General features: G+C 47.5%; 1 protein-coding gene and 2 non-coding genes across 3 annotated transcripts; all 3 read left to right on the forward strand.

Annotated features, from left to right (window-relative positions):
• The first annotated feature begins 11,131 nt into the window (after positions 1 to 11,131).
• LOC139560391 (large ribosomal subunit protein uL18-like) lies at positions 11,132 to 15,160 on the forward strand. Its single transcript, XM_071377105.1, has 8 exons — positions 11,132 to 11,294; positions 11,811 to 11,880; positions 12,204 to 12,319; positions 12,425 to 12,559; positions 13,247 to 13,449; positions 14,117 to 14,294; positions 14,633 to 14,721; positions 14,989 to 15,160. The coding sequence occupies exons 1-8, from the start codon at positions 11,292 to 11,294 to the stop codon at positions 15,089 to 15,091; spliced, it is 897 nt and encodes a 298-aa protein (XP_071233206.1). The 5' UTR covers positions 11,132 to 11,291; the 3' UTR covers positions 15,092 to 15,160.
• On the forward strand, positions 12,020 to 12,119 carry LOC139560676 (small nucleolar RNA SNORD21). The gene has a single exon (XR_011672017.1). It is a non-coding gene; the product is annotated as a small nucleolar RNA SNORD21 (small nucleolar RNA).
• On the forward strand, positions 13,803 to 13,926 carry LOC139560685 (small nucleolar RNA SNORA26). The gene has a single exon (XR_011672024.1). It is a non-coding gene; the product is annotated as a small nucleolar RNA SNORA26 (small nucleolar RNA).
• Positions 15,161 to 15,166: the final 6 nt, after the last annotated feature.

Below are 15,166 nucleotides of genomic sequence, written 5' to 3' on the forward strand. Positions count from 1 at the left end.
GGCGATGGCTAGAAGGCCGGTGACGTCGACCGCCGAACGCCGCCCGAACAAGGAGAGGGACCGACTTCGGCGGAAGTCGTGACAGTACCCCCCCCCCCCCCCCCTTGACCCGCGCATCGACACTGACCTCGGGGACGACCCGGAGGACGAGGCGCAGGGCGATCCGGATGTAGACGGTGGAACTCCCGCAGCAACGAAGGGTCCAAAACGTCCTCCACCGGCACCCAGCATCTCTTTCCGGACCGGACCCCTCCCACTCCACGAGGTACTGAAGGCCCCTCGCCCGACGCCTCGAGTCCAGTATGGCTCTAACAGCATACGCCGGGGCTCCCTCGATGTCCAGAGGGGGCGGAGGAACCTCCCGCACCTCAGACTCCTGGAGTGGACCAGCCACCACCAGCCTGAGGAGAGACACATGGAACGAGGGGTTAATACGGTAATCGGGGGGAAGCTGTAACCTGTAGCAAACCTCGTTCAGTCTCCTCAGGACTTTGAATGGCCCCACAAACCGCGGGCCCAGCTTTCAGCAGGGCAGGCGGAGGGGCAGGTTTCGGGTCGAGAGCCAGACCCAGTCGCACCGGGGCCTCACTGTGGTGGCGGTCGGCGCTCGTCTTCTGACGCCTCACGGCCCGTTGCAGGTGCACATGAGCGGCGTCCCAGGTCTCCTCCGAGCGCTTAAATCACTCATCCACCGCAGGAGCCTCGATCTGGCTCTGATGCCAAGGTGCCAGAACCGGCTGATACCCCAGTACGCACTGGAAGGGGGAGAGGTTAGTGGAGGAGAGGCGGAGCGAGTTTTGGGCCATCTCTGCCCAGGGGATGAATGCCACCCACTCCCCCGGCCGGTCCTGGCAATAAGACCGCAGAAACCTACCCACATCCTGGTTTACTCTCTCCACCTGCCCGTTACTCTCGGGGTGAAAACCCGAGGTAAGGCTGACCGAGACCCCCAGACGTTCCATGAACGCCCTCCAGACCCTTGACGTGAACTGGGGACCTCGATCAGACACTATATCCTCAGGCACCCCGTAGTGCCGGAAGACGTGTGTTAACAGGGCCTCGGCAGTCTGTAGGGCCGTAGGGAGACCGGGCAAAGGAAGGAGACGGCAGGACTTAGAGAACCGATCCACAACGACCAGGATCGTGGTGTTACCCTGTGAGGGAGGAAGATCGGTGAGGAAGTTCACCGATAGGTGCGACCACGGCCGTTGTGGAACGGGTAAGGGCTGTAACTTCCCTCTGAGCAGGTGCCTGGGGGCCTTGCACTGGGCGCACACAGATCAGGAGGAAACATAAACCCTCATGTCCTTGGCCAAGGTGGACCACCAGTACTTCCCACTAAGACAGCGCACAGTCCGGCCGATGCCAGGATGACCAGAGGAGGGTGACGTGTGGGCCCAATAAATCAAACGGTCGCGAACAGCAGACGGAACGTACAGACGCCCAGCTGGACACTGGAGGGGAGTGGGCTCTGTACGTAACGCCCTCTCGATGTCCGCGTCCAGCTCCCACACCACCGGTGCCACCAGGCAAGAGGCCAGAAGTATGGGAGTGTGATCTATGGACCTCTGTGTCATACATCCGGGACAGTGCGTCTACCTTAGCGCTCTGGGAACCTGGTCTGTCGGACAGGGTGAAAACAAAACGGGTAAAGAACATGGCCCACCTTGCCTGGCGAGGGTTCAGTCTCCTCGCCGCCCGGATGTACTCCAGATTGCGGTGGTCAGTCCAGATGAGAAAAGGGTGTTTAGCCCCCTCAAGCCAATGTCTCCACGCCTTCAGAGCCTTGACAACAGCCAACAGCTCCCGGTCCCCCACATCATAGTTTCACTCCGCCGGGCTGAGCTTCTTCGAAAAGAAAGCACAGGGGCGGAGCTTTGGTGGCGTACCCGAGCGCTGAGAGAGCACGGCTCCTATCCCAGCCTCGGACGCATCCACCTCCACTATGAACGCCAAAGAGGGATCCGGATGAGCCAGCACGGGAGCCGAGGTAAACAGAGCCCTCAGGTGACCAAAAGCCCTGTCCGCCTCAGCCGACCACTGCAGTCGCACCGGTCTCCCCTTCAGCAGTGAGGTAATGGGAGCCGCTACCTGACCAAAGCCCCGGATAAACCTCCGGTAGAAGTTGGCAAGCCCTAGAAACCGCTGCACTTCCTTTACCGTGGTGGGAGTCGGCCAATTATGCATGGCTGAAATGCGGTCACTCTCCATCTCCACCCCTGAAGTGGAAATGCGGTACCCTAGGAAGGATACGGACTGTTGGAAGAACAGACATTTCTCAGCCTTGACGTACAGGTCATGCTCCAACAGTCGACCAAGCACCCTGCGCACCAGGGACACATGCTCGGCGCGTGTAGCGGAGTATATCAGAATGTCGTCGATATACACCACTACACCCTGCCCGTGCAGGTCCCGGAAAATCTTGTCTACAAAGGCCTGGAAGACTGATGGAGCATTCATCGACCCGTACGGCATGACAAGGTACTCATAGTGCCCTGAGGTGGTACTAAATGCCGTCTTCCACTCGTCCCCCTCCCGGGATACGCACCAGGTTGTAAGCGCTCCTGAGATCCAATTTTGTGAAGAGGCGTGCCCTGTGCATTGACTCTATCGCACTGGCTATGAGAGGCAGCGGGTAGCTGTACCTCACAGTGATTTGGTTGATACCTCGATAGTCAATGCACGGGCGCAGACCTCCATCCTTCTTCTTCACAAAAAATAAACTTGAGGAGGCAGGTGAAGTGGAGGGCCGAATGTACCCCTGCCCCAGGGATTCGGAGACATATGTTTCCATAGCCGCCGTCTCCTCCTGTGACAGGGGATACACGTGACTCCTGGGAAGTGCTGCGTCTACCAGGAGATTTATCGCACAATCCCCCCGTCGATGGGGTGGTAATTGAGTCGCCTTCTTCTCACAGAAGGCGAGAGCCAAATCGGCATATTCAGAGGGGATGCGCACGGTGGAGACCTGTTCTGGACTTTCCACCGTAGTAGCACCGACGGAAACCCCTAAACACCTCCCCGAGCACTCTTGTGACCACCCCTTGAGAGCCTTCTGTTGCCACGAAATAGTGGGGTTATGACAGTCCAACCAGGGTAGGCCCAGCACCACGGGAAACACAGGAGAATCAATAAGGAAAAGACTAATTCTCTCCTTGTGACCCTCCTGCGTAACCATGCCCAGTGGTGCGGTGGCCTCCCTAATTAACCCTGACTCTAATGGTCATTTATCTAGGGCATGCACAGGGAAGGGCATATCCACAGGAACAGGAATCTACGAGTGCCTTATGCTGGAAGTGGTGTCCCTGCAGGCCAACTCCCGACGGACGTCCTCATGCAGACTGCACCGGTAGTGATCGATCAGGGCCCTGTTGTTCCCTCCCGCACTGGCGGCCAGGGTCCGGAAGACCAAGGCGAACTCCTGTGCGCTCCTCGTCCCCTGCCTCAGGTGGAACAGACGTTCACCTAATGATCCAACACCGCTTCTCCTTCCCCCCATACGGCGTTGGCCCATTCCAGGGCTTTCCCTGAGAGACAGGAGACAAGGGCGGACACGCTCTCACGTCCCGAAGGAGCCGGGTGGACGGTCGCCATGTAGAGTTCCAGCTGCAGTAGGAACCCCTGGCATCCGGCAGCCGTTCCATCATACTCCCTCGGGAGCGCGAGCCGAATCCCACTGGGACCGGGTGAAGGAGGGGTGAACAGTGGTGCCTGTTGTAGTGGTGCCGGTGGAGGCGCTGGAAGAACTCCTCCTGTCTCCCATCGGTCCGTCGTCTGCAGCACGCAATCCATGGCGGTGCCGAGATGTTGCAACATGGTCGCATGGTGCTGGACACGCTCCTCGGCCGCCAAAGAGGGGTTGACTGCTCCTGCTGACTCCATTTTTTTGCTCCGTGATTCTGTAGTGGTCTGGGTGTAGCTGGTGCAGAGGAGTCAGGCGCAGGACAGCAGAGATGAGTAACACAAGTAACTTTACTCAAATATTCCAATAACATGTTGTAATACCGAGCCCACAATAACGGACCGAACATACATAAAACAATCACGCACAAAAACCATGGGGAAAACAGAGAGTTAAATAATGAACATGTAATTGGGGAATTGAAACCAGGTGTGTAAAACAAAGACAAAACAAATGGAAAATGAAAAGTGGATCGGCGATGGCTAGAAGGCCGGTGATGTCGACCGCCGAACGCCGCCCGAACAAGAAGAGGGACCGACTTCGGCAGAAGTTGTGACATCAGTTGAATACATTCAGTTGGACAACTGACTAGGTATCCCACTTTCCCTTTCCCTATCCACCAGAAAGTCGACACAGATATAAAAATACTCTACATGAATATATTTAAAGGTTGTTCAAGTATAAATTACCAAAGTTACCATAGATTGCCATAGATTACCTGCTAATTACCAAAATTACAGAAGATTCAGTTATCTTTGGTAAATTACCAGTAGCTTTGCAGACCTAGTTTTGACAAAGCGATTTTCTTCTCTAAATAAGATGTGAGAAGTCTGGTCAGAGTGTCACATAGCTGACTGAGAACAAAACACTTTTTCAAACAGGAGTTGCTAGATCTTAGCGCCATCTCCACTATTTCCGCTATATATTTGGCATGTAATTTACTTATTCCTTGTAGGGTAATCTATCGTAATGAGTAAATTTAGGACAAATTTGCCTTTTCCGAGCCAGACAGCCCATAGTAGGTACTGACACAAATGTGGTTTTATGTAGGCCTTTATTGTAATTAGGGCTTAAAACCACTTTTGTGTTGAATGGAAAAAACTAGGACTCCACTGAATTGACGTTCTGCGTCCACAGTCATCCTATGCAAGATTTGTCTGTTCTGCTGCAGCACCAGTCAACCATGGGTGGCTTCTCACTCAACCACCTAGGCCTATTACAGGCACTACAAGATGACTGGACTGTACTGGATGGGCACTCAGGGCACATGCCCTAGGGCCCCCGACATTCAAGGGGGCTACCAACCAAAATATTTTGAGGTTGGGGACCCCCAGATACCATAGGATAGCAAAATCTTTAGAATTGCAAGAAAATTAGCTTTAAAACTACTACATTATCTCTCAGCCTCATGGAAAAATGTGTAGAATAGCAGGAAATGTGAACCCTCCTGTCTCAGCCTCCAGTATTTATGCTACAGTAGTTTATGTGTCGGGGGGCTAGGGTCAGTTTGTTATATCTGGAGTACTTCTCCTGTCTTATCCGGTGTCCTGTGTGAATTTAAGTATGCTCTCTCTAATTCTCTCTTTCTCTCTTTCTTTCTCTCTCTCGGAGGACCTGAGCCCTAGGACCATGCCTCAGGACGACCTGACATGATGACTCCTTGCTGTCCCCAGTCCACCTGGCCGTGCTGCTGCTCCAGTTTCAACTGTTCTGCCTGCGGCTATGGAACCCTGACCTGTTCACCAGACGTGCTACCTGTCCTAGACCTGCTGTTTTCAACTCTCTAGAGACTGCAGGAGCGGTAGAGATACTCTTAATGATCGGCTATGAAAAGCCAACTGACATTTACTCCTGAGGTGCTGACTCGCTGCACCCTCGACAACTACTGTGATTATTATTATTTGACCATGCTGGTAATTTATGAACATTTGAACATCTTGGCCATGTTCTGTTATAATCTCCACCCGGCACAGCCAGAAGAGGACTGGCCACCCCTCATAGCCTGGTTCCTCTCTAGGTTTCTTCCTAGGTTTTGGCCTTTCTAGGGAGTTTTTCCTAGCCACCGTGCTTCTACACCTGCATTGCTTGCTGTTTGGGGTTTTAGGCTGGGTTTCTGTACAGCACTTTGAGATATCAGCTGATGTAAGAAGGGCTATATAAATAATTTTGATTTGATTTGATTTGAGATCAGCTATAAAACAGCACATTCTTTCTCTCTGACCTATTGCCAAAAGTATAGAATTGCAGGAAATTAGCTTTAAAACTGTAAATTATCTCATAGCCTCATGACAAAATGTGTAGAATAGCATTCTAAAACATTTTTTTCAACACACAATTTGTTGAAATGCATGAAGTTATCTGTTTTCACCGCCCAAAAAGGGTTGGTCCCCTGGGGCCCCAAATGGGGTAGTCCGGCTCTCCTTTCACAGTTGCTCTCTCTTGCGAAACCAGTTCTGCAGAACAGAGCTTGGGAATGGCAGTGACCTGTTCACTAGGACCCAATGTGACTGAATGACAGCAGTGATGTTCTCACTGAGAGTGAGAGTGAAAGATCTTATCGGTCATTTTATCCAGAAAAGGAGAAGACATTGGTTCCTTTTTAGGGGTTGGGTGATCTACAGATAGGGCTACATTTTAACAAACTCATAGTGCGATGAAGAAATCTAAATGTTTTATCTTTCTATATCGTGAGACCGGGGTTTGAGTCGACCGGCTAGGCAGTTGTTTGTTATGTACTTGAACGGACATATCAAACTCTGGGAAACGTTATTTAATAGTTTATCCGTCATTGATGTTCTACTGTACTGTTATCTCTCTGTCTATATATATAATTACAAATGAGAAACACTGTAAAGTTTGCAAAATTGTGCAAAGAGAACATAATTTGGCTAATCAGAATGCCGTAACATTCTAAAACGTTTTGAATGTTCTTCAAATGAACTGTAGACCTTTTGGATCTTATCTCAAAGACCGTTTCACAAACATGACAAGGAGGTGGAAAAAGTTTCATTTTTAGGCGGACGGGTAATGTGATTTTAACATAATTTAATAAACAATGAATGATAGACAACTTCAATATGTATGGTAATAACATTTGTTTTGAATTATCAAAGAGTCATCAATATTTTACCTTGTGAGTGAGGTACACACACAATAGTGATTTTTAACATAAACATTTCAAGCATCCTGTCCTATAGTTGACCCCTGTGACTGAGGACCTTCCCAAGGCTTGACTGCTGCATGATACTAGGCTGATTAATCAAAGCAGAGTGCTCATTGGGGGAGGTTACCACATATAGGTCAATGGTCTCTACTCATCACCACCGGTCCTACCAGGGAAGAGCTGGATCAGCAGACTGGGCGTGGCTGCTTCAATGTCAAGGGAGACTCTGTCCCAATATATTCACACTAGCATACCATTTAGTGTGAAGCAATGTATTGAACATGGATTCTAAGTGGTATACTTAGTATGGGTATTGCAATGTGGCCATTTTTTTAAACTGCATTCCAATAGGTAACCAATTTTGGCAAACCTTAACTAATTTCTTATACAGTTAGAATTTACCCTTGCTAACTTAACTGGGTGTGGCTGTCCCTGCCATCGCTCTCCAGGACAGCAGAGCTGATACCGTGACTGTCCCTGCCATCGCTCTCCAGGACAGCAGAGCAGATACCGTGGCTGTCCCTGCCATCGCTCTCCAGGACAGCAGAGCAGATACCGTGACTGTCCCTGCCATCGCTCTCCAGGACAGCAGAGCAGATACCGTGGCTGTCCCTGTCATCGCTCTCCAGGACAGCAGAGCAGATACCGTGACTGTCCCTGCCATCGCTCTCAGGATAGCAGAGCAGATACCGTGACTGTCCCTGCCATCGCGCTCCAGGACAGCAGAGCAGATACCGTGGCCGTCCCTGCCATCGCGCTCCAGGACAGCAGAGCAGATACCGTGGCCGTCCCTGCCATCGCTCTCCAGGACAGCAGAGCAGATACCGTGACTCCACTGAATTGACGTTCTGCATCCACAGTCATCCTATGCAAGATTTGTCTGTTCTGCTGCAGCACCAGTCAACCATGGGTGGCTTCTCACTCAACCACCTAGGCCTATTACAGGCACTAAAAGATGACTGGACTGTACTGGATGGGCACTCAGGGCACGTGCCCCAGGGCCCTCGACCTTCAAGAAGGCTACCAACCAAAATATTTTTGAGGTTGGGGACCCCCAGATACCATAGGATAGCAAAATCTTTAGAATTACATGAAAATTAGCTTTAAAACTACTAAACTATCTCTCAGCCTCATGGAAAAATGTGTAGAATAGCAGGAAATGTGAACAATATCATGAGATAAGCTATAAAATAGCACATTCTTTCTCTCTGACCCATTGCCAAAAGTATAGAATTGCAGGAAATTAGCTTTAAAACTGTACATTTTCTCATAGCCTCATGACAAAACGTGTAGAATAGCATTCTAAAACATTTTTTCAACACACAATTTGTTGAAATGCATGAAGTTATCTGTTTTCACCCCCCAAAAAAGGTTGGGCCCCAAATGGGGTAGTCCGGCTCTCCTTTCACAGTTGCTCTCTCTTGCGAAACCAGTTCTGCAGAACAGAGCTTGGGAATGGCAGTGACCTGTTCACTAGGACCCAATGTGACTGAATGACAGCAGTGATATTCTCACTGAGAGTGAGAGAGAAAGATCTTATCGGTCATTTTATCAAGTAAAGGAGAAGACATTGGTTCCTTTTTAGGGGTTGGGTGATCTACAGATAGGGCTAAATTTTAACAAACTCATAGTGCGATGAAGAAATCTAAATGTTTTATATTTTCTATCTTTCTTTTTTTCTGTCCCTGGCATCGATCTCCAGGACAGCAGAGCAGATACCGTGGCTGTCCCTGCCATCGCTCTCTAGGACAGCAGAGCAGATACTGTGGCTGTCCCTGCCATCGCGCTCCAGGACAGCAGAGCAGATACTGTGGCTGTCCCTGCCATCGCGCTCCAGGACAGCAGAGCAGATACTGTGGCTGTCCCTGCCATCGCGCTCCAGGACAGCAGAGCAGATACTGTGGCTGTCCCTGCCATCGCGCTCCAGGACAGCAGAGCAGATACTGTGGCTGTCCCTGCCATCGCTCTCTAGGACAGCAGAGCAGATACTGTGGCTGTCCCTGCCATCGCGCTCCAGGACAGCAGAGCAGATACTGATGGGCAACCAAATGGAGCAATGGTTCAGTAGCTAGCGTTCAGTAGCCAGACTACAAACTGGCGGGCTCTATGAGGATGAAATTTAGCATAATTCAGCTAGACAGCTAGTTCAGTCACAGATAGAACAATGAAGCAGATTTTTCACCGAATGTATAAATGTGAAGCATCCGGTTGGTGTTTCCACTCACTACCAAATATGGTGATGAGAGGAAGCCCAGTTTGTTGACTTTACCCTTTGCCAAAGTTTCTAAAAATGTTGTTTTTTATAAGGAGTGCAAGGGTGAATTGAGTTATTGCACACTCACACTTCACAGAGTTGGCGTTCCCTAATGAAATACAATTAAATCAAATGTTATTGGTCACATACACATGGTTAGCAGATGTTATTGCGAGTGTAGTGAAATGCTTGTGACCAATATGCAAATATGCTAATACTGTACACGCTAGAACGTGCCAATAGGCTCTCGCTAGCTCATGCTTGGCTCTGCCCACCTCCTTGCTTGTTCTGCACACTAGGATTAATTTGTTCCCATTGGATACTACAGGTTGGGGTCTATCTTGGGTTAGTTCTAAAAATCCCACTTTTCATGAGTCATGACGTTTCACAATGCAGTTTACAAAGGAGCATGAGGTTGTGATTAATATCACAACATCCTATTCAATTCAGAACCCTTATACTCAGTCTATTTAAAAATGCCATTAACAACAGAACTTTTTTTTCAAAATATTAATTAATTCATTTCAGAAGGCAGCATAAAAACAAATAAAGTAAAGCAGTGGCAGTCTGGTCTGGTGGTAGTGCTGCCAAGTTGGGTGTACACATAGCCCCTTTGGGCAAGGGTTTGAAACCTGCTCTATGACCAGCAACTCTGTCTCCCCATCTTGTTCTAATCTATACCTATCCAAAAAGGAAGAAATACTCTCCTTTGAAACAGTAAAAAGTATATAGGCTATTGGCCTCTCAAATTCAACTCATGACCTTGAAGCACTTCCACTGCTTTTTGTCATTGTTCCCCTCTAGTAAGGGGGGAACCTGGTACACCAGTGGGTGTAATTACTTGTCAGGTACATTAGAAAACCAGCAGGCTTCGGACCTCGTAGGGTAAGAGTTGAATACCACTGCGTAGTAGAGGAGGCTGGTGTGAAGAGCTATAGGAGGACAGGCTCATTGTAATGGCTGGAATGGAATGAATGGAACGGAGTCAAACATGTGCTTTCCATATGTTCAATGTGTTTGATACCGTTTTATGGATTCCATTCCAGCCATTACAATGAGCCCATCCTCCTATTGCTCCTCTCACCAGCCTCCTCTGATGCACAGCTACATCCTTTTTCAACACTGTTATTGAACTTTCAGGAATGCCATGCCTAGCATAAGTAGTGAGCAGTGGAGGCTGCTGAGGGAGGACAGCTCATAATAATGTCTGGAAATGAGCGAATGGAATGGCATGGAACCCATGTGTTTGATGTATTTGATACCATTCCACCCTTTCCGCTCCAGCCATTACCACTAGCCTGTCCTCCCCAAATACCTTATTCCCGAGATCACATACTGCAGGGCTGGGCTACTGTACACTGGAATGGGTTGCTGCTGCCCTCTGCTGGTGTCTTGGTAAATGTCAGCCAGGACAATGACCCTTTGTTTCTTATTTCTATTTCTGGTGTGTTTTTATACTACCTGTTATTCTACCTGTTTATTTTTAGTGCTACATTGATATTGATTACTGCATTGTTGGGTTTGGAGCTCGCAAGAAAGGCATTTCACTGTACCTGTGCACTTGTTTTGGCCGGTGTAGGCCGTCATTGTAAATAAGAATGTGTTCTTAACTGACTTGCCTAGTTAAATAAAGGTTACATTTGACATTAAAACTTGAAACTCTGTGATGGTTTATTATCCTCACCCATGGTAAGAACATCCAGTGGCGCTGGAGGGGAAACACACACAGATAAAGTTTTACCACACAATGTCATGTAGAAGTATACAGGGATTCTTTACTTAGTCAGAATTGATTTTGAATGTAGTTTCATGGGTGTTAGTTCCTTGTTGTATGTGTACTGTGTCTTTGCCTTCATTATGGTGATATTCATAATTGAGAGGCCAGAATAGATTATTCTTGCAAAAGCGTAAATATTTTTGCAACTTTGCTTGCATCCTTGCACAGATAGGAGACACATCAGAGACTAATATTGTAGCCTCTGCCCAGGCATTCACCTGAAGCCGAGGCTAGCGATATGAGATACATTTTATTTGATATTTTTTGTTAATATTCATACAATTTCTCCTCCAATCCACTAGGTGGCGTGTATTACAGTTTCTATTCACAAGAACACACATCCTGTCTGCAACGTCAGCATATTTTACCAGCTCTGGAAAAGGCTGTCAACTGAGAAGTTGGAAAAACTGCAAAAATGGTAAATATATTGTCTTCATATACTGTCAACATTAAACATTTAATGCTATTACTTGTCCTGTGCATTTCTATGTCTGATGTTCGTTTCTTTTGAAATGGATGACGTTGGATTTGTGATATAAACTTTCACCGGTCAGCTGAATGCTAGGTTCCAGCGTGGTGATATGGCGCTCAAAGGCCTTTGACATTTCTTAGTTATTCCTATTAATAAATAATGACATGCCAATTGCATAACGTGTTTGTTGTTAATATATCGGCCTGCTTATCTTCCATGCGAATGAAACTGGTCATTGTGTGAAGAAGTTGTCAGTCGATACTCTTGTTTGAAAGTCCTAACGTTACCTAGCAAGTTAAGTTTGAAAATTGGCCACCAGTCTGAAGAAAAGTGTTTCAACCGGCCAAGCTAGCTGTGCCATGGAGAACTTACACTGCAGTAATATGTATTGCACGTTAGGTGAGTGACACCCATGTCACCAGAAATATGCAATGGCAGCTGTCTCACTTCTCTTCTCCACAGGGCTTCGTGAAAGTAGTGAAAAGTAAGGCGTACTTCAAGAGATACCAGGTGAAATTCAGGAGAAGGCGAGGTGAATAATCATACAATTTTCTTTATGTTATGCACATTTACGAGCCACGGACTCAATAGATTGTAGAACAGTGTTTTAATTGGCTTATTTTAATGGTGAATACTAACCAGTTTTCAACTTGTGCGTTAAATTAGCTGCTTCTTAATGATGATACCAAGATCTCTGAGCATTATGTAGTTGGTCCTTCATTTGCGACGGCTGATGTTTTTTTGTTCTTTCAAGACGGGGCTGAGAGAAGCAAGAGTCTTGTAATTGTCATTGTCCTATTGGCTAATGCTGGCATACTAACCAGTTGTGTGTTTGGTGTGATTTGTCTTTGACAGAGGGTAAGACTGACTACTTTGCCCGTAAGCGCCTGGTCATCCAAGACAAGAACAAGTACAACACACCCAAATACAGGATGATTGTGAGGTTCTCCAACAGAGATATCTGTTGCCAGGTGATTGCTGGAGGGCTGATGTGTGCAGCCGTGGTGTGATTTCAACAACTATTTAGATTTGTAAAAACACATCCTGGCCCTCACCACTTTTATCAATTGCTTCAGATTGCCTACGCCAAGATCGAGGGAGACCAGATTGTCGCTGCTGCCTACTCCCATGAGCTGCTCAAGTATGGCATCACCGTGGGACTGACAAATTACGCTGCAGCCTACTGCACGGGCCTTCTGCTGGCTCGCAGGGTAAGGGTCACACACACCCCCTATGACATGCTTACACACATACTATATGCATACACATACTGAAGTCTCAAACAGAGAAGAATGCATAGCTACATGTCATTGTGCAATCCCATAGAGTTGGCCACATGTGCGCACTCGTGCTAAGATTTCTTGCTTTTTCTCATAGTTAATTTTTCTGTTTTCATGAGGTAGCTAGTTGACGTCATTGTGATTCATCAGGCATGACTTTCCCTTGAGTGAAGTTGTATGTCAGGGTGTTGATGTGTAGCCATTCATCTGCAGTTCTGCACTGGCAAAGGATACTTTTTTTCAAATTATGGGAGAGGAATTGTTGCTGATGTTGGGTTTGAGGGCTTTTGACTAAAACCTTCCACCATAGCCAGAATCAGTATCATTGTGCTGACAAAGCAAGACAGACCTGGCCTTTGTGGACTTCCCTTTGTGTATAGATTTAATGCTAGCAAATGCTTATAATTTTGATGTCTAATACACTGAACTCTGTTTTTTGGGGGGGGGGTGTAAGCTGGTGTGGGGATATTCCTTAACCGAGTCTGATATCCAGCAGCACAGTTAATGCAATGAATTTTCAGTTTATCAAGATTCTATTCATTAGATATGAATTGTCAACAGGGGTTGCTGCTAAATCTTAGACTGCATTTCTCTAATGAAACATCTTGGTCCCCTCAGCTGCTGAACAAGTTCGGCCTGGACCAGGTGTACGAGGGCCAGGTGGAGGTGACGGGGGACGAGTTCAACGTGGAGAGTATAGATGGCCAGCCGGGGGCCTTCACATGTTTCCTAGACGCCGGGCTCGCCAGGACGTCCACAGGAAACAAGGTGTTCGGAGCACTAAAGGGCGCCGTCGACGGTGGGCTCTCAATTCCTCACAGGTTAGTTTGAGATTTTGGCAATTAAGTTCTTTATCTACCCCACCAGAGTCAGATGAACTCGTGCATATCATTTTTGTCCCTTCGTCCAGTATGAAGGAAGTTTTTTAACTAGCGTTTGCGCAATGACAAAGTCTATGCGAACAGCTGTTCCTGAGCCCACCAGTCATTGCGCTAACACTGCTTAACATTAGTCTGGGTAACTAACTCTTAACTTCCTTGATACTGGATGCAGAGACATCAAAATTGTATCATGAGTTCATTGGACTCTGGGGGGAGTCGATTAATGACTTCATGATCAAAATCACTAACTATCCCTTTAAGTGCAGCTTAAAGCTGAATATGTATCCCCTTTTTTGCCCATCTAGGACTTGAAGTGTCCTATATGATCAACACAGAGGGGTAGAGGATGATAGTTCTCTCATAAACCTGTAGTGAAGGCTGAACACCTCACTGCGGATCCTGTCGGGAGATACAATGTGTCCATGTCTCTTCGCCATGGATTGTATAATGAATGGCCAAGACCAGACCATCGGCCCTGTAATAAGACATGGTCTTTGTCATAAAACAAGTTTTTCCAGAATCGCATTGTATAATTTGACTATTCAAAGTCACTAAATCAACCCAAGTAATCCAGTGTTGTACCACATCACCATCCTCTTCTCCTCAGCACAAAACGTTTCCCAGGCTACGACATGGAGAGCAAAGAGTTCAACGCAGAGATGCATCGCAAACACATCATGGGCATGAACGTGTCGGACTACATGAGCTACCTGATGGAAGAGGACGAAGACGCCTACAAGAAACAGTTCTCGCGCTTCATAAAGAACGGAGTCACGCCAGACACAGTAAGTCCTTTTGCACATCCCACTGAATTAGATATTAGAAATGTAATGCTGCCAGACTGATGGTAGTTACTCCTGGTGTGTGAGGGTATCGGTTGGTTTGGCAACTCCTTTCTCACAGTTTTCTGTGTAAATTTGCTGCTTCTTAATGATGATTCCAAGATCTCTGAGCAATATGTAGTTGGTCCTTCAATTGCGACGGCTGATGTTTTTTTGTTCTTTCAAGACGGGGCTGAGAGAAGCAAGAATAATTACCAGTGCTGAAAGGCTATTTGTGTGTTCTGTGACTCTCGTCCCAAAACCGCTACCCTACCTCTGTCTAAACAATGTCATTCTTTCAGGTAGAGGAGATGTATAAGAAAGCACACGCCGCGATCAGAGAGAACCCAGTCCACGAAAAGAAACCCAAAAAAGACGTCAAAAAGAAGAGGTGGGTTTGTCTCCGTTGCTGGATTTCCGCTTGGGAACACTTTGAAATTGTTCTTTGGAGTAGTGCTTCTTTATGATGATACGAAGTACGCTGAGCAAAATGTAGTTGGTCCTTCATTTGCAACGGCTGATGTCCATTGTCCTTTCAAGACGGGGCTGAGAGAAGCAACTTGTATACCCACTTGTAGTATTAAAAACATTGAGCGGTCTGCCATTTAATGTTGTTTAATGTGCTGAATGTTAATGGGGGCATTGTTTTCTGTCGCAGGTGGAACCGCGCCAAACTTTCGCTGGCACAGAGAAAGGACCGCGTCGCCCAGAAAAAGGCCAGCTTTCTACGAGCACAGGAAGCCGAGGCAGCGGACGGTTAGAGGGACGGGGATCACTGCCCGTTCCAAAGACACCACTGCACATTGCCTCAATAAATTTATTGCAAATGACTTCAT

This window comes from Salvelinus alpinus, chromosome 30 (genome assembly GCF_045679555.1).
Source record: "Salvelinus alpinus chromosome 30, SLU_Salpinus.1, whole genome shotgun sequence".
In the NCBI taxonomy this organism is placed as follows: domain Eukaryota; kingdom Metazoa; phylum Chordata; class Actinopteri; order Salmoniformes; family Salmonidae; genus Salvelinus; species Salvelinus alpinus.